The 25848-nt window shown below is 42.3% G+C and overlaps 2 protein-coding genes across 8 annotated transcripts in view; one reads left to right on the top strand and one right to left on the bottom strand.

Moving 5' to 3' along the window:
- The first annotated feature begins 71 nt into the window (after positions 1 to 71).
- SPG21 (SPG21 abhydrolase domain containing, maspardin) lies at positions 72 to 24518 on the top strand. Of its 7 annotated transcripts, XM_064361422.1 has the most exons (10): positions 346 to 785; positions 912 to 1017; positions 5474 to 5560; positions 9314 to 9475; positions 12496 to 12576; positions 13938 to 14083; positions 17981 to 18089; positions 18829 to 18936; positions 22114 to 22254; positions 23799 to 24518. In XM_064361422.1, the coding sequence occupies exons 3-10, from the start codon at positions 5498 to 5500 to the stop codon at positions 23913 to 23915; spliced, it is 927 nt and encodes a 308-aa protein (XP_064217492.1). In that variant the 5' UTR covers positions 346 to 785; positions 912 to 1017; positions 5474 to 5497; the 3' UTR covers positions 23916 to 24518. The 7 variants fall into 7 exon arrangements, with proteins under 7 accessions (XP_064217496.1, XP_064217491.1, XP_064217492.1 ...); XM_064361426.1 differs by lacking the exons at positions 346 to 785; positions 912 to 1017 and adding an exon at positions 72 to 312; XM_064361425.1 differs by lacking the exon at positions 912 to 1017 and having other exon boundaries at positions 346 to 778.
- ANKDD1A (ankyrin repeat and death domain containing 1A) overlaps positions 19442 to 25848 on the bottom strand; it is a 46701-nt gene continuing 40294 nt past the window's right edge. Inside the window, exon 17 of the mRNA XM_064361420.1 lies at positions 19442 to 25848. The gene's annotated coding sequence lies outside the window, so the exon portion shown is untranslated.

Raw genomic sequence — 25848 nt, 5'->3', positions numbered from 1 at the left:
GGCAACCGCCGGAGCCACGCAGCCCCGCCCCTTCCTCGCGACGTGGCCCCGCCCCCTCCGAACCCGGAAGCGGCAGTCTCGCGCCAGCTGAGCGGCGGTTCGGGAGGAGGGAGCGCGCTGGCCCAAGCTCGCTGGGCCTCGCGCCCCGCCCCTCAGAGGCAGGCCTCCGGCGCGTTCCGCACCGCCCGCGAGTCCCGAGCGCTCAGCTGCCTGCTTCTACCCGGGCCCAGCCGCCTCCACGGCCCGCGCTCGTACTGGAGAGAAGAGCGGCCTCCAGGAGGCGGGGAAGGGACGTGGGGGCGGCCACGGCAGGTGAGGGTGGCGAAGCCCTGGGAAGCAAGCGGCTGTGTGGGTGGGTGTGCGAGGCTGTAGTGTGTGTGTAGAGCGCGACTGCTTCTGTTGTGACTTTGTGAGTGTGATCTGAGTGGGCCGGTCCATGTGACCATGCACGTGATCACATGCCCTTGTGAGTGTGTGTCTGAGGCCCAGTCTGGGCTGTGGGGTGGTCAGTGTGCTTGTGACCCTGCCTTTGTGCGGCTGTCACCGATGGGACTGGCGGAGAGCTGTGTGCGAGTTTCCAGCGGGAGGTGGAGGCGGCAGAGGGCTTAACCGGGGCATCCTCCTGTAAACCCATCCTGGGGCTACACGACTGCAGCCCAGGAACATTTTTTTTTCCCCAGCAAACTTTTAAGAACTCTGAACAGAGGCCAGTAATTTTGGAGACAGCACCTCGGTCTGAAAGTGACAGATGTCTTTGTCGTTGCTGAGTATGGGCCAGGTGTGAGGTTTGTAAACCGGGGATGAGGAACGGAGCAGGGCCGGAGCGTCTCATTTTTCCTTTTCTCGTTTTCCTGGGGAGTTACAAGTTAGACATTTATGCTGCTGCTTTGTCTCCACTTACAATGGTTCAGCTCCTTTTGGCACAAAGATTCAACAAACAGGAGTAACTTAATAGCTGTGTCCAGATTCCAAAAGCTTCTATACCAAGAGCATGAGAAGAGATGGCACAGATGTCAGGTAGGCAGCTTTTCCTCCCGTGAGGTTTAGAGATAATGCAATAGATTCCTGAAGAAAAGAGGGATAGATCTCCTCTGAAGAGATCTAAGAAAAGAATTGCTATGTACTTCTGTGGTGAGGGACGGAGACGTGCATTAAAAAACCAGTTGCATCACCCAGAGACTCTCAGCTTCTAATATTTTGTTATGGCTGGTATTAATAATCACGGATTGTCCATAATGTACGTCAACTATAGATTGAAATAAAGTAGCAGAAACCTCTGACTAGTTAAGCTCCTTATGTGATTTAAACGTTGGTAAAGGTGATTTTTGTTGGCTTTAAAGTGGTAGATTCTGTTGAAGCCCTGAGGGATAGGGGCATAGTCACAACTGGCAGTTGTTGTTTTGGGGTTTTTTTTGTTTTTTGTTTTTGAGATGGAGTCTTGCTCTGTCACCCAAGCTGGTGTGCAGTAGCACAATCTAGGCTCACTGCAACCTCCGACACCTGGGTTCAAGTGATTCTCCTGCCTCAGCCTCCCCCTGAATAGCTGGGATTACAGGTGCCGCCACCGTGCCCAGCTAATTTTTGTATTTTTAGTAGAGATGGGGTTTCACCATGTTGGCCAGGCTGGTCTCAAACTCCTGACCTCAGGTGATCCACCCGATTTGGCTTCCCAAAGTGCTGGGATTACAGCACCCAGCCACAACTGGCAGTTTTTATTGTCCAGCGGCAGAAAGGACAGAGAAGACTGGGAGTCCAGATCACACCCTAAAGAGGGATTTCCTTAGGCAAGGTTAAGGCTTATCTCTTGGCCCTTTTCCCACCAGCATGAACAGGTGCTTTTGTTTTTGTGAAAAACAAAATCATGAGAGATCAAATCAGTTTTGAGCTCACAGTCCACATTCTTTCTTATTCAGTACTGATCAGTTTGATCACAATCTCAGTTAACCTTCTTTGCCATATACAGAATATTCCTCTTATGACTTGGAAAAATATCACCCTGTGGTGGATGAAATTAAGCTAGGAGAACAAACTTTTCTATTCATACCATTCACAGCTGCTTTCCCTTTGCAGCAGTGAGCTTTTTTCACTTAGACGTCAGTTGGTCAGATGCAACATTTGGTATCCATTTTACCTTTCATGTACTGCCAAACTAGCACAAGTGTTAAAATCACTTGTGACTACAGAAATTTAGTCACAGCGGGGTGGAATCTCTCCATCTTTCAAGATTACTTATAACACATTGGCATACTGAGGTGGCTGTGAATTACTCTGAAGACTATTGGTAAGGAACATCTTTCTACTTAAACTGCTATAGAAAAGAAGAGACGACTCCGTGAATATGTGCGCCTGTGTATGTGTGTATTTGTATGGTGGTTTCGTTTGTACATTGCAAGTGATGCCAAAGCTATGAATGATTTATTTTATCCTGTTTGGTGACTCTAGAAACACACTTTCTGGTTTTAGTTTGCTAAGGTGTTTTATAAATCTGTTGAGTAGATGTTATTTGCTAAACATGTTTTTTTCTTTCCTTTAGAATAGATTGTTTCTAATAATGCAATACTAGGAAATGTCTCCATTAAGAAGTATTTAGATGATATAGGAGTATTTCAAGTCTGCCCAGGTAGAAAATATTCCAGAATTAAATATATGTGCTAGTTCCTTTCAATTAAAAGTTATAATCAGCTTAGAGAAAGCCTATAGTTAAAATGGCTTGTTTTTTTTTTTGAGATGGAGTCTCACTCCATCGCCCAGGCTGGGGCACAATGGTACAATCTCAGCTCACTGCAACCTCCACCTCCCAGGTTCAAGCGATTCTTCTGCCTCAGCCTCCTGAGTAGTTGGGATTACAGGCATCTACCAGTAGGCCTGATTCATTTTTTTTGTATTTTCAGTAGAGATGGGATTTTGCCATGTTGGTCAGGCTGATCTTGAACTCCTGACCTCAGGTGATCCACCTGCCTGGGCTTCCCAAAGTACTAGGATTACAGGTGTGAGCCACCACACCCAGCAAGATTTTTTTAACATTATTATTATTATTACTATTTTTTGAAATGGAGTCTTGCTCTGTCACCCAGGCTGGAGTGCAGTGGTGCGATCTTGGCTCCCTGCAACCTCTGCCTCCCGGGTTCAAGCAATTGTCCTGCCTTAGCCTCCCAAGTAGCTGGGACTATAGGTGCACACCACCACACCAAGCTAATTTTTGTATTTTTAGTAGAGACGGAGTTTTGCTCTGTTAGCCAGGCTGGTCTCAAACTACTGACTTTGTGATTTGCCTGCCTTGGACTCCCAAAGTGCTGGGATTACAGGCGTGAGCCACTGACCTGGCCTTAACATATTAGTATTTAAGATAAAATGGATATGCAAAGAATTATTTTCTTTATTCAATATTAATAACTATATTTATACACACTGATTTTTAGCATAAGACTGGCTGATGATTTTCTTGGTACTTAAAAGCAACTTACGATTTTAACAAACTTCTCTAAAAGTGCCATTTTAGCTTTGAGAGAAGAGACCATTATTACAATGTCAAGGTTGTAAACCAAGTTTAGCATTGGAATGTCTACATCTACTGTTTCCTTGGGGTTCAGCTTAGTACATCTCCAAGGTCACAGTTGAGTCTACTGAGGGCTGTCTGTTCCTGAGGGAACAGATCTTGAGGGCCACCGAGTCCTTTGAGTTTAGAATCCCCTGTTCCTTGCCAGTCCAGAGAACTCCCTCTGAAATGACAGTTCAGAGTCAGCCCGGGAGTTAGGTCCTGGAGTCTCACCTCATCTTAGCCCTGCTAGGATCAAGGCTTGCTCTTGAGGTAGAGGAGGTAGTACAAAGCAAATATTTGAATCCTTCCAGGTGGAATTTCCTCACTTGGCAATAAGAATCTGCAACAGGGTACTATAATTTCAGTTTCCTGTTATGACATAGCACAGATGCCTGAGCAAAGAGGGGGCAGCCTTTTAGTTGAAGATGTTCAGCTAGGCCAAAGCTCACAGATGCCAGGTTTAGAAATCAACAGATAATGCCTGCTATGTGCCAAGCTCTGTTCTAAGCTTTGGAGACACAGTGGTTCACTTGAACCTGGGAGTCATAGAAGAGAAAACAAACCCAAAAAGGATCATGACTTATCTAAGGTCACAGAGCTAGGAAAACTGGAAGTCACTAAGCTCACAACAAAGACTACACATTTTTTCCTAAAGGCAAATGTTTCATTTTGTTGCTAGTTATAGTGCCTTCAAGTTTACATTATAGATCTTTCAGGGGACATTGTATAACTTAATCACATTGATAAGATACAGGCAAATTTGCCTGTATTTTGTATTAAGAACTACATGTGAATTTCTGAAGTTATGTTCCATTACAGTTAGACTTACAGTGTACTGTGAATTTATCAGGAAGCAGGCTTAATTTAAACTTCTTTCTCTAGGGTGAGTGTGGTAGCTCCCACCTGTAGTCCCAGCACTTCGGGAGGCAAGATGGGAGGATTGCTTGAGCCCAGGAATTCAAAACCAGCATGGGCAACATAGCGAGACCTTCATATCTACAAAAATAAAAAATTAGCCTGTCGTGGTGGTGTGTGCTCATTGGCTCAGCTACTCAGGAGGCTGAGGTTGGGATAAGTGCTTGAGCCTCAGAAGTCAAAGCTGCAGTGAGCTGTGACTGTGCCACTGCACTCTAGCCTGGACAACAGGGCAAAACTCTGTCTCAAAAATTAAAAAACATAAACTCCTTTCTCTAGCATGGACTATTCCCTATAATCAGACAGGAGCATCTTTATTAAATGGATTCTTAAGGTAATGTCAAAAGATAGCTGATGGCACTGCAGTTGAGAACTAAGACAGGAAGTATGGTGTCAGAAAAGGCTGTCTCACATCTGGTCCTAGCATTGCTATGTGGTCTCAGGTAAGTCATTTAAATTTTCTAGACCAGATTTCTCTTCTGGAAGAACTAAGGGTGTTAGAATAATTTGTTTAAGAGCCCTTCTGGTGGGGGGGCCTGGTGACTCACGCCTGTAATCCTAGCACTTTGGGAGGCCAAAGCGGGAAGATCACCTGAGGTCAGGAGTTTGAGACCAGCCTGGCCAACATGGTGAAACCCCGACTCTACTAAAAACACAAAAATAAGCTGGGCGTGGTAGCGGGTGCCTGTAATTCCAGCTATTCGGGAGGCTGAGGCAGAAGAATCATTTGAACTTGGGAGGTGGAAGTTGCAGTGAGCCAAGATCATGCCATTGCATTCCAGCCTGGGCAACAAGAGTAAGACCCTGTCTCAAAAAAAAAAAAAAGAAAGAAAGAAAGAAAAAAAAGAGAGACCTTCTGATTCTGTGATTGTAGTATTTCACCAAATTGTTTTCTGTAGTTTGCCAGATTCCTTGATTTTCCTTTTTAAAGTGTTGTTGGTATAGCTAGATCAGACTATACATTTAGTTCTGATGTAAACATGAATTCTTGACGTGAAATATCACATGCTTTTATTTCAGGGTTAACCTCCATTTCAGCTAATCATGGGAGAAATTAAAGTCTCTCCTGATTATAACTGGTTTAGAGGTTCAGTTCCCCTTAAAAAGGTATGTATGGTTTTACGACACCTCTTATTTGCAAAATCTTGTATTGTTTTTGTGTGTGATTTAAATATCATGTCTTAGTAGTGTTTGAGAGTAAAGGTTACTGCCAAGTATCATGACTCTGGGTTGCAGAGGGTGAAGTTCAAGTACAGTCAACTTTTGAGACTCATTTTAGAGTGAAGAATGAAAGCAGGTATAACTGTACTCATTTTATTTATTCATTCATTCATTCATTTATTTATTCATTCATTTGTTTATTTTTGAGATGGAGTCTCGCTCTGGCACCCAGGCTGGAGTGCAGTGCACTGCACGATCTCGGCTCACTGTTACCTCTGCTTCCCAGGTTCAAGTGATCCTCCTCAGTCTCCCAAGTAGCTGGGATTACAGGTGCCCAGCACCATGCCTGGCTAATTTTTATATTTTTAGTAGAGGCAGAATTTCACCATGTTGGCCAGGCTGGTCCCAAACTCCTGACCACAAACGATCCGCCTGCCTTGCCTCCCGAAGTGCTGGACTTATAGGCGTGAGCCACCATGCCCAGCCTGTACTCATTTTTTATAATTGCTTACGTATTCAAGCAAGCAGGTATGTGTGTGCTCTTCTTTATAGTTTAGTGGAAAGTTTACAGCAACTACATAGCAAGTACAGTCAGATTATTTCCTGTTCCTCAGATTTAAGACTGGGGTCACATTATAGAGACTCTGTTTGCAATGACATACTCATTCTGCCATAGTCATCTCTGGAAGCTTTATTTTCCTGGGATGTTTGAAAACCCTAAACACTCACATTGCAGTTGAGTGTTAACTTTGCATCCTATATTAATCCCAGATATTTAGGGATCACACTAGATAAAGGCAGTTCAAGTCACTGAGTAGAATAAAATCTTTGCTAATTCCCTTGCAGAAGTATTAGAATACTGTGATCTTAAGATCATTTGCAGCTGTTTGTGATGGCTCACACCTGTAATCCTAGCACTTTGGAGACCTAGGTAGGAGGATCACTTGACGCCAAGAGTTTGAGATCAGCCTAGGCAACATAGCGAGACCCTTTCTCTATTTAAAAAAATGAAAAAATTAGCCAGGCATGGTGGTATGTGCCTATAATCCCAGCACTTTGGAAGGCTGAGGCAGGAGGATTGCTTGAGCCTAGGAGTTTCAGACCAACCTGGGTAATATGATGAGCCCCTATCTTTACAAACTTGACAAAATTAACTGGGCTTGTTGGTGCACACCTGTAGTCCCAGATACTCAGGAGGCTGAGATAGGAGGATTGCTTAAGCCCAGGAAGTCAAGGCTGCAGTGAGCTGTGATCGTGCCACTGCACTCCAGCCTGGGTGACAGAGCCAGACTGTGTCAAAAAAAAAAAAAAGTAAAGTAAAAATGTGAGTGGCAAAATACACAGGCAAGAACATGAGTGTGAGATACATTGTCACCATCTATAACCTGGGGAAGTCCAAAGGGAACTGTTAGGTCTCTCTAGACTTTGCCTTGCTCCATTTGTCTGCTCCTAGTGATGCCAGTGACCCTGGCTAGTGTGCTGCCACCCACAGAGTGACACTGTGGAGTCCATAGCCCTGCTAATGAGGAGCTCTCAGAAAAAAGAGGCTGGAGGCCTTGATTTTTTTTTAATACAAAAGTAAAATAAATACTGATTTGCATTGGCAAATGTTTAAGCAGTTAATGTGCTTTTCTAAATACCACCAAAAGTCAGAGAAAATAAAAACTAAACTAGAATGCAGTGAATAATAATAATAGCTAATACTTCTAGAACACTTAACATCTGCCAGACTCTCCGCTGAGCATTTGAGTTGCTTCAGCTTGCCCTTTTTTTTTTTTTTTTAAGAGACAGGATTTACCTCTGTTGCTCAGGCTGGAGTGCTATGTGATCATATAGCTCAATGCAACCTTGAACTCCCGGGCTCAAGCAATTGTTGTGTCTCAGCCTCCCAAGCAGCTGGGACTATAGGTGTGTACCACCACACATGGCTGATTTTTTCTTTTTTCATAGAGATGGTGTCTTGCTATGTTGCCCAAGTTGGTCTTGAACTCCTGGCCTCAAGCAGTCCTGCCATTTGCCACCCAAAAGCACTGAGATTACAGGCATGAGCCATCACGCCTGGCCCTCAACATTTCTTTTTTTTTTTTTAAGACAGAGTCTCGCTCTGTCGCCAGTCTGGAGTGCAGTGGCGTGGTCCCTGCTCACTGCAACCTTCGCCTGCTGGGTTCAAGCGATTCTCCTGCCTCAGCCTCCTGAGTAGCTGGGACTAGGCGCATGCCACCATGCTCAACCGATTTTTGTATTTTTAGGAGAGATGGGTTTCACCATGTTGGCCAGAATGGTCTTGATCACTTGACCTTGTGATCTGCCCACCTCAGCCTCCAAAGGGCTGGGATTACGGGCATGAGCCACCATGCTGACCTTTTTTTTTTGTTTGTTTTTCATTTTGTTTGTTTTTTGAGGCAGAATCTTGCTCTGTTGCATAGGCTGGAGTGCAGTGGCCAGATCTCGGCTCACTGCAACCTCTGCCTCCTGGGTTTAAGCAATTCTCCTGCCTCAGCCTCCCCAGTAGCTGGGATTACTGATACATACTACCACATCCAGGTAATTTTTGTATTTTTAGTAGAGATGGGGTTTCACCATGTTGGCCAGGCTGGTCTCAAATTTCTGACCTCAGGTGATCTGCCCACCTGGCCTCCCAAAGTGGTGGGATTACAGGTGTGAGCCACCTCGCCCAGCCTCCTTAGCTCTTCTAACACTCATTATTTCCCCATCATGTTGAGTCAAGAACCACTCAGTTGGAAAGGTTTCTGATTACGTTCCTCCTCCCTACCTGCTTTTCAAAGAGCTGCTGTAATCTTTGAAAGGTTACAAAGCCAGTTTCTCTCTGTGCCACTCCCTAATCCCTACTGGTTTGAAGTATTCTCCCAGGGGAGTGACACATAGACCTGCCTCTTTCCCCTTCTGTGGCAGAAGTCTCCCCCACAACTCCCCAAAGGCTTGGTCTAGATGAGGCTCCTGAAGCATCTCTTGAGTTGTTGCTGTCTCTACCCACCTACCCAGATGGATAGAGACAGGAGCTAGGAGACTTGTCTCCCCATCAGCTCCTCTGTTCGTATTCTGACCCTGCAGATCCCAGCCATTCCTCTGGGCCAGCACTGCAGAATGACTGCAAACTGCCCTCCTTGTACAGACACATTCTCACACACACACAACCAGAAATGTGGGAAGAAATAAGATGCCTTGTATAGAGTTTACTGTTTCATGTCAAGCAAAATAGATTTCTTCCTATTGTCATGGTTAGAGAGGAAAGTTAGAAACAGAGAAGTGGCCAGGCACGGTGGCTCACGCCTGTAATCTTAGCACTTTGGGAGGCCAAGGCAGGCAGATACATTGGAGGCTGAGTGAGGCACAAGAATCGCTTGAACCTGGAAGGCAGAGGTTGCAGTGGGCCAAGATTGCACCACTGCACTCCAACCTGGGTGATGGAGCGAGATTCTGTCTCAAAAAAAAAGAAAAGAAAAGAAACTGAGAGAAGCACCAGCCCTTTGAAGAATTATAAAGTAGTTTTGTGGAATAATATTTTGGCCCTGAGGAAAGAAAAGGAGATCAGAGGAGTTTGTCATGTATGCTAATCTGGTGTGAGCTCCAGGTTACCTTGTAACACACAAGGCAGTACTGTTAAAATTGTCAGTGAAATGTAACATAAAAAGCAAATTTATAAGGTTTTCCACTTTTTTCTTCTAACTTTCCCTCCAGATTATCGTAGATGATGATGACAGTAAGATATGGTCGCTCTATGACGCAGGTCCCCGAAGTATCAGGTGTCCTCTAATATTCCTGCCTCCTGTCAGTGGAACTGCAGATGTCTTTTTCCGGCAGATTTTGGCTCTGACGGGATGGGGTTACCGGGTTATTGCTGTAAGTATTACTGATACGGTATTAAAATTCAGACCCATATTTTGTGTTTGTGTGTGTATGTGTGTATGTGTGTGTTCTTCTGTCTCTGATCAGCTAGAAATGGGTATTTTTTTTTTAATTGAGGAAAGATACTGTTTGCCTATTTTAAAATGTGAGATGAAGCGTTTTGAAGAAGGCTGGTGTGAGTCCACAGTCACAAGAGATTCAGAGGGAACACACCTCTATTGGCAGCCTCTCTATGGCCAGCGTTTTCATGTATTCTCTCCTGATGCTCTTCTCTCAATTCGGAGTGGTAGGAAGCATCGTCCTTGTTTACAAATGAGGAAACTGAGGTCTGGCTTACACAGCCAGTAAGTGGTGGAGAGAGAAACCGAGCTCCATCTCCTGGCTCTGATCCTCATTTTATCACAACACTGTTTCCAGGTTCGTCAGGCACAGAATATTAGACAACGAAGGGATTTGCCAACATACAAGTGACTGAAAAGCTGGCTTTTCTTGTAAATCGTTTGATATGTAGGTGAAGTTCATTAATTAGCTCGTATGTTAACTTTTGATTAGGATGTTTTTTGTTCCTAATTGTTACTTTAAAGCTGAATTTGGTCTAAATCTAGTTTCCCACTGATCATTCTTGAGTCTTCTCTGGGAGAAGGGTGTGTGGCAAAGGCACTCTTCCTGGTAACAATTTTTTTTTTTCTGCATGCTTCCACTGTAACGATACAGGTTGGTCAGGACATTGGTCTCCTAATTTCCCAGGAAGAAGAGACTCTTTAGCTGGCAGTCATTTCTAGGACCTGCAGTATTCACTTGTAAGTGGTACTCCCAATGGGAGTACTGCTGTTAGTATATGATTTGTTTACTGTTTAAAGGATGAAAAAGCAGGTCACATCTCTTCTCTTAGAAGATGAGGTTACCACCAACTGGGGCCACACAAAAGGAATCAGTTCCTCTTCCTCCTGACAGCCCGTCTCTTACTTGAGAAAATAGTTACCATCAGCACCACCTGCTGCCTTTCTCCTGGGTCTTTTCTTCTCTGGCTTAATTTCTCTGACTTCTTTAACCATTCTTCACATGACATGTTTGAGTCTCTGCAACATAATCCTCCCTTGTTCAGATTTTCAGTCATTCCTCTTCACGAACAGCATTCTAGAAAAGGGTAGGAACTGCCCTCATCCCAGCCCTCTGCAGCCTGAGACATGACACCACCATTTTTGGTAACCCCTGTTGATCAGCCAGGGAGGGGGAAACTGAGCAGCCCGCAGGTGCCCATCCCAGTCGGGAGTGCTGTCCAGCAGTGTGTTTCTTACTCCACAGTAGGAGGTCATGAGAGCCTCGCCTTCTGGCTGGATGTTTCTTTTTTACCCTCAAGGTTCTTGATGTGGGCTTTCCCTGTTTCATTAGGAGGATCGTGAATCAATAAAAGGTCAACAGCATCTTCAAAATTAGTTTGTCATCAAGATTTGATCAGCATGTTCAACTCCATGAGGTCTTGGAACTTATTTGATATTTGTTAGTATCTAGCAGTTAAAATGCACAGGTCTTTTTCATTTAAATTTTGTATTGTTATAATTGTAGATTCACATGCAGCCATAAAAAATAATACAGAGAAATATCCCTTTTACACTTTCCCTAGTTTCCACCAAACTTTTGCAAAACTGTAGTACAGTATCATAACCAGGATATTGATATTACTACAATCTACCAATCTCATTCAGGTTTCCCCAGTTCTGCTTGAACTCATTTGTTTGTATGTATTAAGTTGCATATAATTTTGTCACCTGTGTGGGCATGTATATTTATAAATTAAAGACTCCATGAAAATATCATCCCCTTTCTTTTAGGCTGTCGTCTGACTCAAATTCTCAAACTTTCTGTTAGGCAGAATCTGTTCTCTATTCTTTCTTGGGATGGTGGAATTCTTACCCACAAATAGAATTTTAATAACAAAAACAAACAGGCCAGGAGTGGTGGCTTACGCCTGTAATTCCAGCACTTTGGGAGGCCAAGGCAGGTGGATCACTTGAAGTCAGGAGTTCGAGACTAGCCTGGCCAACATGGCAAAACCTATCTCTACTAAAAATACAAAAATCAGCCAGGTGTTGTGGTGGACATCTGTAATCTCAGCTACTCAGGAGGCTGAGGTAGGATAATTGCTCAAACCCAGGAGGTGGAGGTGGCATGAGTCGAGATCACACCACTGCACTCCAACCTGGGCAACAGAGGAGACTCTGTCTCAAGAAACAAGCGAGGGAGGCCTAGGCAGGTGGATCACGAGGTCAAGAGATCGAGACCATCCTGGTCAACATGGTGAAACCCCGTCTCTACTAAAAATACAGAAAATTAGCTGGGCATGATGGTGCGTGCCTGTAGTCCCAGCTACTCAGGAGGCTGAGGCAGGAGAATTGCCTGAACCCAGGAGGCGGAGGTTGCGGTGAGCCGAGATCGCGCCATTGCACTCTAGCCTGGGTAACAAGAGCGAAACTCCGTCTCAAAAAAAAAAAGAAACAAACGAACACCCCAAAGTACAATGAAATAGAGTAACTAAGTCATTTAAAAGAAGAGGAACAACTGTACTGAATACTGCCTTAAAGAAATGCTACCAAAAAGAGAGGGAGCTCTCCTTAGAACAAATTTTCTTTCCACCTCTCCTGAGCCATATCCTGAATGAAACTGGATTTAAGAGAAAACTGTATTTTTTTACTGAGATGGGTTCTGCTATATTCATCCTTGAACCCCAGACTTTTTCAGCTATTTAGAAAGGAAATTGATATGAATTGAAATTGTTACTCACATAATATCCTTAGAGTGTGCTTACTTTTCATTCTCTTTTAATTTGGTCTGTTGGTAAAATGTGAATTATGAAGTTTAGTAAAAAGTGAGAGCTTATTTTTACATATTTTGTATAGGGAGCAGCACTTGAGCAAATGAGAAATGCTGCTATTTGAGTTCTAAAATTTTCAAATATATGAGTTACATTTTTACTTTTATGATTTTTTAAATAAAAATTATTGTTATTGTTTCAGTTGCAGTATCCAGTTTATTGGGACCATCTCGAATTCTGTGATGGATTCAGAAAACTTTTAGACCATTTACAATTGGATAAAGTGAGTACCCTGAAACTAATTACATACATACGATTTTTTTGTTTTGAGACAAAGTCTCACTCTTGCCCAGGCTGGAGTGCAGTGGCATGATCTCGGCTTACTGCAACCTCCATCTCCTGGGCTCAAGTGATTCTCCTGCCTCAGCTTCCAAAGTAGCTGGGATTACAGGTATGTGCTACCATGCCCAGCTGATTTTTGTATTTTTAGTAAATATGGGCTTTTGCCATGTTGGCTAGACTGACCTCAAGTGATCCGCCTGGCTTGGCCTCCCAAAGTGCTGAGATTACAGGCGTGAGCCACTGTGCCCGGCCCTCTTTTATTTTTTAATAATAACTTTATTACAACATAATTCATATACTATATAATTTACCCTTTAAGTATACAGTTCCGTGTTTTTCAGTATATGCGCAGGTATGTGCAACCATCACCGCAGTCAGTGTTTTAGAATTTTTTAAATGCCAAAAACGTCATACTCATTAGCAGTCAGTCCCTATCTTCCCTCCTACTAGCCCTGCAACCTAATTTACTTTTTATCTCTATGAATTTGCCTATTCTAGATATTTTACATAAGTGGAATATATCATATGTGGTGTTTGCAACTGGCTTTTTAAACTCAGCATTATAAGTTTGAGGTTCATTCATGCTGAAGCCTGAATCAATACTTTGTTTCTCTTTATGGCTAAATCATATTTTTATGAATATGCCATGTCTTGTTTATTCATCAGCTGATGCACATTTGGGTTGTTTTTACCTTTTGGATATCATGAATAATGTTGCCATGAACATTCATGTACAAGTTTTTGTGTCAACATATGTTTTCAGTTCTCTTAGGTATGTATTTAGGGGTGGAATTACTGAATCATACTTTTCTTAGACATAAACCACTAAGTGGTTTGGGGTGTTTTTCTTTTCTTTCTTTCTTTTTTTTTTTTTTTTTTTGAGACAGGCTTTCACTCTGTTGCCCAGGCTGGAATACAGTGATGCAATCATGGTTCACTGCAGCCTCAACCTCTTGAGCTCAAGCGATCCTCCCACCTCAGCCTCCCAAGTAGCTAGGACTACAAGCACGTACCACCATGCCCAGCTAATTTTTGTATTTTTAGTAGACTTGGCTTTGTTTGTCTGTGAATAATATTTGTTAACTTTTATAGCTTGGATGCAGAATTGTATTATCTTGATGGAGTGTGTAAATTGCATTTAAATACAAAATTTTCTAAATTTCTAGCTGCTGTAAATATTTTAGTCTGTTGGCTAGTGATAACATTATATTCTGTGGTTAGTGATAATTGAAGGACCTTTTAATACTCATGTTCAAGATTGATCAGTATTTTAGGATCTGCCTTATATTTGTTCATAATTAGGTTCATCTTTTTGGCGCTTCTTTGGGAGGCTTTTTGGCCCAGAAATTTGCTGAATACACTCACAAATCTCCGAGAGTCCATTCCCTCATCCTCTGCAATTCCTTCAGTGACACCTCTATCTTCAACCAAACTTGGACTGCAAACAGGTAAAAACAAAATTATTATTTTTGTTCAGTGAAATTTTGAAAATGTTGCATTTTGAGTGTTTGGTATAGTAGGAAGGGAAGGCTTATATATACTTCTATATTCTGCAACTTCCTTGGCTTTTTTTTTTTTTTTTTTTTGATACAGAGTCTTGCTTTGTCACCCAGGCTGAAGTGCAGTGGTAGAATCACGGCTCATTGCAGCCTCCATTTCCCAGGCTCAAGTGATTCTCCTACCTCAGCCTCTCAAGTAGCTGGAACTATAGGCAGGCATGTGAGGCACCACACCTGGCTAATTTCTATACTTTTTGTAGAGATGGGGTTTTACCATGTTACCCATGCTGGTCTCTAACTTCTAGGCTCAGGTGATCTGCCCACCTTGGCCTCCCAAAGTTCTGGGATTACAGGCAGGAGCCACCATGCCTGACTCTTTCTTGACTTTTAAAATTAGAAACAATTACCTTTGCAAAAGGAAAGAATTGAATGAACTCTAAATTCAATTTTTTTATTACCCTAAATTATTTTTAAATTTTGTTTAATATTCATTCATATACTTTGCTCTTTCTATTCAGTACTTCTATATAACTAATATCTTCTGTTTATTCCACTTATTATTTTGTTTAAACAGTTCCAAGTATTGACTGACATAGTTTTATTAGGCATTTGGCTTTTCCCAATTCTTCGTCACATTCTACAGTAAATCTTTGTACAAATTACTGGGTTTTTTTCGCTTTCTGGTTTATTTCCTTGAGATATGTTCTCTAAATGGAAAGATTAGAGACTTTGGTCTGTTAACACATGTTGTGTACATCATGACCCTTGATGGTAGTCTGTTCTTCTGAAAGATAGAAATGGTGAAAATGCTTCCGGGACAGCCAGTGGGGTACCTGTTTCCTAGTTGCCATCCTTTCATTTATTTGATAATTTTAAGTGGTTCGGTAGGTATCTGTGATGCCATACAGCTGGCTTACTGTGCACTTCTTTCATTGCCAGCAAGGCTAGGCTCTAGCCTTAGAAAAAGCCAAGTGGCCAGGTGTGGTGGCTCACATCTGTACTCCCAACACTTTGGGAGGCCAAGCAGGAGGATCACTTCAGGCCAAGAGTTTGACACCAGCCTAAGCATAATGAGACCCTGTTTCTACAAATAATAACAATAATAATAAATTAGCCAGGTACCATGGTACCTACCTGCAGTCCTAGCGACTCAAGAGGCTGAAGCAGGAGGATTTCTTGAGCCTAAGAGTTCAAAGCTGCCATGAGTCATGATCTTGCCTCTGTACTCCAGTCTGGGTGACAGACAAGACCCTATTTCAAAAATAAAAGCCTATGACTAAACACATCTGTATGATCAGTGTTTTCAAATAATGTATAGGGAAATACTGTTTTCACATCTACTTAAGATTGCACTCTGGAATATTTTTTAGTTTTTCTGATGTTAGTAGTTACTCAGCATGCAATAATTTCTTTTTTCTTTTTTTTTTTTGAGATGGAGTCTCATTCTGTCACCCAGGCTGGAGTGTAGTGGTGCCATCTCGACTCACTGCAACCTCCACGTCCCGGGTTCAAGCAATTCTCCTGCCTCAGCCTCCCAAGTAACTGGGACTACAGGGTGTGCCACCATGCCCGGCTAATTTTTTGTATTTTTAGTAGACACGGGGTTTCACCGTGTTAGCCAGGATGGTCTTGATCTCCTGACCTCGTGATCTGCCCGCCTTGGCCTCCCAAAGTGCTGGGATTATAGGCATGAGCCACCACGCCTGGCCTCATGCAACAATTTCTTGTATACATTAGCTACTTACAAATCCCTCCCGTCTAGGTAATGCACAAATAATGCTCATTATTTTTGGTGATTTTTATTGCTGTTCTAATTGTTAGAAGGCCAAGACAGCCCCCATTCAGTTTGTGCTCTGGCACATCAGCTGCTTTTTGTCAAGTATCTGAGTGCTTACTGTGCGCCACACACTGGAATACAAGAGTGAACAAAGCCAGCAGGGTCCACCCCTAACAGAATGTACTTAGACATCATCACCTTCAAAAGCTAAGAAAGTGCTGTGGCTGGGAGAGAACTTAGAAAGTTAATTGGAAGGTGACCCAGTGGTCCTTTTGAGGGAAGCTCAATTTCCAGCAACACTGTCCCAGTGATAAAAAGCATTAGAAGCAACTCTTCTAAGTAATTCATCATAGGTTTAGAGAAATTAGTGTTTACCCTCCATGATGGCTCTTAACAGTTGAAATTAATGGAATAAATATAAACTAAAGATTATATATAGAAATCCATAAAATCTGGCCAGTCACAGTGGTTGTGTAATCCCAGCACTTTGGGAGGCAAAGATGGGAGCATTGCTTGAGTGTCCAGGAGTTTTAGACCAGCCTGGGTAACATAGCAAGACCCTGTCACTACAGAAAATGTTTTAAAAATTAGCCAGGCCTGGTGGTGCAAGCCCATAGTCCCAACTACTCAGAAGGCCAAAGTGGAAGGATCACTGGACAGGAGTTTGAGGCTACAGTGAGCTATGATCATAACACTGCACTTCAGCGTGGGCTGAACAAGACCCTGTCTCTCAAAATTTTTTTAACTTTTTTTTCTATTTTTTTTTTTTTTTTAGAGACGGGGTTTCACCATGTTAGCCAGGATGGTCTCAATCTTCTGACCTCATGATTTGCCCTCCTCGGCCTCCCAAAGTGCTGGGATCACAGGCATGAGCCACCACACCTGGCCAAATTTTTTAAATTAAAAAATAAAAAGAGGCCAGGTGTGGTGTCTCATGTCTGTGATCCCAGCACTGTGGGAGGCTGAGGTGGGTGGATCACTTGAGTTCAGGAGTTTGCCACCAGCCTGGCAAAAATGGTAAAACCTCATCTCTACTAAAAATACGTAAGTTAGCCAGGCATGGTGGCACGCACCTTTAGTCCCAGCTACTCGGGAGGCTGAGGCATGAGAATTGCTTGACCCTGGGAGGCAGAGGTTGCAGTGAGCTGAAATTATGCCACTGTGCTCCAACTTGGGCAACCGAGTGAGACTATGTCTGAAATAATAATAATAATAATTTTAAAAAACAAATCTATAAATACCAATTTGCCTTGAATTAGCCAAGTTGAATCTAATAGTTAGCAAATTTGGGAAGGTGCGATAACTTTCATATTGGTATTTTAAAATCTATTTTGAAATATCAATCAATAAAAAGAAAATATTGAGCTGGGTGCAGTGGCTCATGCCTGTAATCCCAGAACTTTGGGAGGCCAAGGCAGGCAGATCGAGGTCAAGAGATGAAGAACATCCTGGCCAACATGGTAAAACCCTGTCTCTACTAAAAGTACAAAAATTAGCTAGGCGTGGTGGCGCGTGCCTGTAGTCCCAGCTACTTGGGAGGCTGAGGCAGGAGAATCACTTGAACCGGGGAGGTGGAGGTTGCAGTAAGCCCAGATCGCACCACTACACTCCAGCCTGGCAACAGAGCGAGACTTCGCCTCAATCAATCAATCAATCAATAAGAAATATCAACCAGAAGGAATACATAAATAAATAAGAAATATCAACCAGAAGGAAAGAATATTTCTCTTAATGCTCAGTTTTCCAAAAGAAATAGTTTAATCCTTGGAAATAAGGCAAATTAGAAGAATAAAATCTTGGTCTTATCAGAATGTCTATCTCAGTAAAAGTATTTTGAAATATCACTTATAATTATCCTAAATCCTCAAATAAAAGTTTAATTATATTAAGCCATAACTCTTTGGAAGCTTGGGAAAGTGTATAAAAACTAGATGCTGAGCTCTTTAGAGGAAGCGATCAGGACTTTTTATCTAGATCCCAAGCTAATACAAAGCTTTAATGCTGAATGAACATTTGTCATGTGTAGTCTTGGAAGTTTAAATTATAAGGTCTTTGTCTATGTTTTACAGCTTTTGGCTGATGCCAGCATTTATGCTCAAAAAGATAGTTCTTGGAAACTTTTCATCTGGCCCAGTGGACCCTATGATGGCTGATGCCATTGATTTCATGGTAGACAGGGTAAGGATCATGACACTGGGGTGGGGACACATTGTATTGGGAATTTTCACATCTACTTGGTTCCAGAAGATAGATCTGTCTCACTGAATATGTGTTAGAGGTAGTTGCTAAGCAGTCTTCCAGATTAATACATCTGAGCAGAAATTGTTGCTGGGAAGGGCTTGCCTACGTTAGTGTGTCCCACCAGCTGTTCATCAAAATCACTTAGGAGAGCTTTCAGAAATAGATTGTAAGGCCTCACACCAGACCCTCCATCTGGAATCCCTGGGCATGGGATCTGGGAATCTATTTTTACTTCACATTTTTCCTCTACCCACCAGGTAAATCTGACGCACCAGGTCCATTGGCTTGCCTTTGGGAACTGCTGGGCTAGATGATTTCTCAAGTCTCTTCTAGCTCTAAGATCCCTTAAAGGTTTATCTTAAAAAAAAAAAAAAAAAAAAATGTCTCTGTCACCTTTGAGCAGTAGGAATTGGCTTGCTGCCCACAGGCACCTGGCTGGAGTAGTCAGTGTAGGTTGAGGGCTTTAGAAGGCCAGGTTTCCAGAACAGAAAATGCCACCACCTCCTGAGAAGCCCAGTTCATGATCTCTCACATACATGGTGGTTCCTCATTGGTGACTTTTCTGGCCCCACCACAGATGATGCCACCTTTATAAGCACAAATATTGTCTGTAGATTTAATGTAAATGTGAAAAACAAAATGATTTCAAAAACTTTACCTGTGTTTCTTCCGGCAGCTAGAAAGTTTGGGTCAGAGCGAACTGGCTTCAAGACTTACCTTGAATTGTCAAAATTCTTATGTGGAACCTCATAAAATTCGGGACATCCCTGTAACCATTATGGACGTAAGTTTCCCTTTAAGTAAAATAGCTGCTATACTTTTTTAAATGTGCATGTCAAGATCCCCTCTAAAACTATTTGACAGTTTTAATGTGCCTCTTCAAGTGCTGCCTTGGCTTTTGTTTTTATCCTCCAGCTTTCTCAATTCCAAAATAATCTGTTTATTGCTTGTCTTGGATTTCTTTCTGGCAGGAATAACAACACTGAAATCAAAATAAGCTGAGCACAGTGGCTTATGCCTGTAATCCTAGCGCTTTGGGAGGCTGAGGCAGGAGTATGGCTTGAGTCCAGGAGTTCAGGACCAGCCTGGGCAACACATTGAGACCCTGTCTCTTTTTATTAAAAAAGAAAAATAAACATGAATCAAAATAAATTTGAACAAGGGAGTCTACCCATTTGGTATATTTTTGCTGTTCTCATCAGTAGATATTTTACCTTAGCCATTACATATCTGGGCAGCAAAGAGAAGGTACTTCACAAGGGTAGAGAATCAAGAATTCCATAGTCTAATTAGCACAAAAGCTTGCTTATTTTTTTACTGTGGTAAAATATACATTAAAACATACACCATTTTAACCATTTTTAAGTGCAGAGTTCAGTGGCATTAAGTATATTCACAATGTGCAACCACCACCATTTTCACAACATTTGCATCATTCCAAGAAGAAATTACATACCCATTAAACAATAACTCTCTGTTTCCTTTTTCCCCCAGCCTTTGAAAATCAACAGTCTACTTTTCTGTCTGTAAGAATTTGCCTATTCTAGGAACCTCATATAAGTGGAATGATACATTTATCCTGTTGTGCGGCTTACTTCACTTAGCATAATGTTTCTCAAGACATATCTTGAAATGTTATGCATGTGTCAGAATGTCATTTCTTTCTTTTTTTTTTTTTGAAACAGGGTCTCACTCTGTTCCCCAGGCTGGAGTGCAGTGGTGTAATCTCAGTTCACTGCAACCTCTGCCTCCCAGGCCCAAACAATCCTCCCTCCTTAGCCTCCTGAGTAGCGGGAACCACAGGTGCACACCACTACATCAGGCTAATTTTTTATAGAGATGGAATTTCACCATGTTGCCCAGACTGGACTCAAACTCTGGGGCTCAAGCTATCTGCCCGCCTCAGCCTCTCAAAGTGCTGGGATTACAGGTGTGAGCTACCGTGCCCAGCCTGTCATTTCTTTTTAAAGTGGAATAATATCTACCAATAAAACCAATGTTGGTTCATACCACATTTTGTTTATCCATTCATCCATCAGTGGACACTTAGTTATGTTCAGTTTTTGGCAATTGTGAATAATACTTCTCTACACATTGGTATAAAAGTATATGTTTGGGCCGCACACATTGGCTCATGCCTGTGATCCCAGCACTTTGGGAGGCCGACGCAGGAGGATTGCTTGAGCCCAGGAATTTGAGACCAGTCTAAGCAATATAAGGAGACCCCATCTCTACTTATAATAAAAAAAAAATTAGCTGGGCATGGTGCCACATCCCTGTGGTCCCAGCTACTTGGGAGGCTGAGGCGGGAGGATCACCTGAACCCATGGGGGTTAAGGCTGCAGTGAGCTTCAGTCATGCCACTGCACTCCAGCCTGGGCAACAGAGTGAGACCCTATCAAAAAAAAAATGTGTGTGTATATATATATATATATTTGAGTTCCTGCTTTTAATACTTTTTTAAAAATTTTTTTTAATTATTTTTTGTTTTTATTTTCATGGGTACCTAGTAGATGTATCCTACTTTTAATTCTTTTGGACATACAGTTTGAAGTGGAATTGCTGGATACTTTTTGAAGAACCACTGTACCATCTTCCACAGTGGTTGTACCATTTCATGTTCCCACCAACAATGCACAAGGGTTCCAGTTTCTCTATGTCCTGGCCACTTCTTTCTGGTTTTTTGGTTGATACTTATCCTAATGGATATGAATTGGTATCTCACTATGGTTTCAACTTACTTTAAAAAAAAATCATATAACTGTTTTGCCTTATAAATGGATTTGTCCCTAAATTCAAATAATAGATATTTTTAATAATTGGCTTTTGTAGGGAAATTATCCATTATAAGCATGTAAACAACTTCTTATCATTCTCTGCCATAATTGCTGCATTCTGATATTTACCATAACATAGAACAAGCTTTTCAATGATCCTCACAGGGCATTTGCTCTGCCTGCTCTTCCTTCAAAGCCATGCTCATCACCTGGGTTCATGGTCACTGAAAACAGCCTATAAGATTTAGTTGGAGTGTGGTATATTTAGTATACACTATTTTTTGCTTCTTTTAGTTTTTGAAAAACTTCCCTGCATGTAAAAACATAAATGTGTATGGGTATTGAAAGACGTCTAGAATCATATGCTGCAAACTGGCTTCCCCAAGAAAGAGTAGCTTGTACTCTTTACAGTTTTTTGGAACTTTTTCACCGAGCCTAAATGACTTATGTTATTGCTTTAAATTAATAATAAAAGTAAAAAGTTATTTTGGGACTTTATGATCTTTTTGAAATTTATTGGCATTTGCGGTGATTGTTCTCTATTAATATTCTGTTAATCTACTTAGCTATATTTGAGGAGAAAGAAAATTCATGGTAGAATTTTCCCCCACCCCAGCCAGGCGCAGTGGCTCACACCTGTAATCCCAGCCCTTTGGGAGGCCGAGGCGGGCCGATCACTTTAGGTCAGGAGTTCGAGACTAACCTGGCCAACATGGTGAAACCCCATCTCTACTAAAAATACAGAAATTAGCTGGTGTGGTAGTAGGTGCATTAATCCCAGCTATTTGGAAGGCTAAGGCAGAAGAATTGCTTGAACCCAGGAGGTGGAGGTTGCAGTGAGCCAAGATTGTACCCCTGCACTCCAGCCTGGGTGACAGAGGGAGACTCCGTCTCAAAAAAAGAAAAAAAAAAAAGAATTTCCCCCACTAAAAGAATGCAGGACATGCTTTGCAGCAAAATCTGTAGCTAATGTCTCGGGTTGGAGTTAGAAGTCACCAGGGATCAGCAGTAGAAGGTAGCTCAGGCTGCTAGGGCACAGCACTGTCTCTTAGTAAGAAAGGAATGCTTAGGGTAGCATTTCCATAATGTGAAAAGAACATATTAAAACAGTGGATTACAGCTTTGTGTATGTGTGTGTGTGTTTTATCTTTCCTATGGTGCTGAAGCTTTATGTTTTTTTAAAGGTGTTTGATCAGAGTGCACTTTCAACTGAAGCTAAAGAAGAAATGTACAAGCTGTATCCTAATGCCCGGAGAGCTCACCTTAAAACAGGAGGCAATTTCCCATACCTGTGCAGAAGTGCAGAGGTGAATCTTTATGTACAGGTAAGGCCTAGCTCGAAACCCAGAGCACTCTGAGCCCAACATATGTTTTTAACATAAAGCCTTTTTTTTAATGGAGTAGTAAGGGGATCAGGGAACTATAGAATTCCTTGTAGGAATGAAGCATTGACTTGATAAAAGTAGTTTACATTTATAATTTGTAGGTCAATTTGAACAGGTATATTAGAGATCCCCCACTGACTCCCTGCCCACCATCCCTTTTCCAAGAACAGGAGGCCTGCATTCACATACTGAGATAGCCATTGGCATGATGGGACCTTGCCCTCTGGACACAGTGAATTCCATCAGAGCAAGACACCAGACCTAAATGGGGTCAATCTGAGTCCTGTGAAGTGACTTCTTGATCTAATTTTAATGCATTAAAAGAAAACCCTAACAAACACCACCCCTTCATACTCTTAACTAAGTGGATAATACGATAGCAGTGAGGGGTGAGTGCCCTGGCAATTTGGCAAGAAGAATCAAGAGCCTTAAAAAACCAGTCACGTTCCATGATCCTGTCCTCCACTTGCAGAAGACAGGATCCTAAACAGGAAAACTTGGTGCTGGAGATATTCATCATAGCAGCACTAGTCACAGTAGCAGAAGATTGGAAGGACCTAACTCACAGCAGCAGAAGGGAAGGGTAGACATCTCCTCATGGAGCATGCACCATCTAAGATGTCTCAGGAGACTGCAGGACTCAGGGAGACTGCACAGGGAGTGAGGAACAAAGATCCCAAATGTGGTTTTAAAAAATTGTTCAACTTTTCTCTAGTATGTATTAGTCTGTAAATTTTAGAAGTATAAAACATTTATCTACTATGGTGATTTTTCCTACCAAACTTTTTGTAGAAGGCAGTGTACATTTTGCTCTGTAATGCAGCCATTTAAAACAATGATTCTGGCTGGGCGTGATGGTTCAGGCCTATAATCCCAGCACTTTGGGAGGTCAAGGTAGACGGATCACCTGAGGTCAAGAGTTCAAGACCAGTCTGGCCAACATGGTGAAACCCCATCTTCTAAAAATAGAAAAATTAGCTGAGCATGGTGGCGGGCATCTGTAATCCCAGCTCAAGAGGCTGAGGCAGGAGAATTGCATGAACCTGGGAAGCAGAAGTTGCAGTGAGCCGAGATTGCACTGTTGCGCTCCAGCCTGGGTGACAAGAGTGGCATTCTGGCTCAAAAAATAAATAAATAGGCCAGGTGTGGTGGCTCACACCTGTAATCTCAACACTTTGGGAGGCCGAGGCAGGCAGATCACGAGATCAAGAGATCAAGACCATCCTGGCCAACATGGTAAAACCCTGTCTCTACTAAAAATACAAAAATTAGCTGGGTGTAGTGGCACATGCCTGTAGTCCCAGCTACTCGGGAGGCTGAGGCAGGAGAATCACTTGAACCCAGGAGGCAGAGGTTGCAGTGAGCTGAGATCGTGCCACTGCACCCCAGCCTGATGACAGAGCAAGACTCTGTCTCAGAAAATAAATAAAATAAAATAAATAAACAAATAAGTAAAATAAAATAATGATTCTACGTTTCAACAGATACATTTGCTGCAATTCCATGGAACCAAATACGCGGCCATTGACCCATCAATGGTCAGTGCCGAGGAGCTTGAGGTGCAGAAAGGCAGCCTCAGCATCAGCCAGGAGGAACAATAGTTGTGTCTCTTGCTGTCAATGATGAGTTGACCCGGTGTGTTCTATGTCCGTGGCATCAGCGTCCACCAGCTGGCCTTTTCCTTCAGGTTCGTCAGGCTCACCGGTTCTCACTGTGTCTGGGAAGTAGGACGGATGGTCATCTTCATGACAGGTGGCAGCTCCACTAAGCCCATGTAACTGTTCCCTCTTCGGTTTTCTTAGCTTTTGAATTTGAAGAAGTACTTTTGAAGACTCCTGTTTTAAGAACTGTGCAAATTTTGCTACCAAAAGTCTTGATCACTGTGTTCTTAAGTGAATGTCAACTTCTGAGGTTTGGGACTTTGTGGGACTTTTTTTTCTTCTTTTCTTTTCCTCTCTTCTTTCTTTCTTTCTTTTTTTTTTTTTTTTATGTTTGCTGCCAATGCTGCATCCAGATTGCATATCAGGTCATTGAGTATTTTATGCTTTCTTGGATATAACGTTATCAGCGTGCCATGGCTATCACCCCACTGTTTGCTCTCCTGCAAATCAACTGCTTTTAATTTACACTTAAGCAAATTGTTTTGAATGTTAGCTACTGCCTTTCTAGATATTACAGTCATTTGGAATAAAAATTCAATTTCACCTAGTTGCTTTTGTGATTATTGTGGCTGTCCAGTAGGGCTAACACAGGCCTAGGACTTTCTGAGAGGTAGGTCATGGTTGCCAGTTCTGTGTGACTTTGGGTAAGCTACTTAATCTCCCTGAAGTACAGTTTTTGCATCATAAAGTAACCCTAAGCTATCATTTTTGATCTGCTACTGTGTGCCAGATGATTTTCTCATCTTCGTTCTTTCCCAAGTGGAAATTTTTAAACCCACATAGAGTAGAGAAAATAGCATAATGAATGGTGTTCCCATCACCCAGCTTCAAAAATTACCAACTCTCAGACAGTCTTGTTCATCTTTTTTTTTTTTTTTTTTTTTTTTTGAGATGGAGTTTCACTTTTGTTGCCCAGGCTGGAGTGCAATGGTACGATCTTGGCTCACTGCAACCTCCACCTCCCAGGTTCAAGCGATTCTCCTGCCTCAGCCTCCCAAGTAGTTGGGATTACAGGCATGCACCACCACACGCAGCTAATTTTGTATTTTTAGTAGAGACGGGGTTTCTCCATGTTGGTCAGGCTGGTCTCAAACTCCTGACCTCAGGTGATCCGACCACCTCGGCCACTCAGTGTGGGGATTACAGCCATGAGTCACCGCACCCAGCTTTGTTAATCTTTTAACCTACCCGCATTTCTTCCACACATGCTCCTATCACTAAATTATTTTAAAGCCATTTCTAGTGCTTTATCATTTCATCTGTATATACTTCTATGTGTACCTTTAAGATAACAGCCTTAATACCATTATCACACTTAAAAATTTACCAATAATTCCTTCATATTGTCTAATAATCCAGTCAATATTCTCACTCACTATTATCCCATGTGTTTTTTTTAATAGGTGACTTGTTCTAATCAGGTTTCATATAAAGCCCACACTTTGTATTTGATTGAAGTGTCTCAGATCTCTTAAATAGGAAGCTCCTCCTCCCTCTATTTTTTCTTGCCATATATTCAGTGAAGAAGCAGGTTCATTTGCCCTGTAGTTGCCCGACAGTCCAGATTTGGCCAACTGCAGCCTCATGGTGTTTTTCCACTTGTTCCTCTGTCCCTGGTATTTCCTATAAACTGGTAGTTACATCAAGAGGCTTGATCAGGTCAAGCTTGATCTTTTTGGCAGGAGCACTGCATAGGTGGGGCTGTGTGCTTCTCTTGCCCCATCTCAGGAGGCACATCACGTCTGGTTGTTTCTAAGTTGTCATGATTGCTGGGTGTGTTCAGGCGTCATCAGCCTGATCCAGTTCTGAGAAAGTCCCTGCTGGCTTAGCTGCCACTGCTGACCATTGCACAGATGCATCATTCCATTAGGGG

This window comes from Aotus nancymaae, unplaced genomic scaffold (assembly GCF_030222135.1).
Source record: "Aotus nancymaae isolate 86718 unplaced genomic scaffold, 86718_ANA_hifiasm-v0.15.2.pri h1tg000041l, whole genome shotgun sequence".
In the NCBI taxonomy this organism is placed as follows: domain Eukaryota; kingdom Metazoa; phylum Chordata; class Mammalia; order Primates; family Aotidae; genus Aotus; species Aotus nancymaae.
This window is presented reverse-complemented; position numbering and strand designations above follow the sequence as displayed.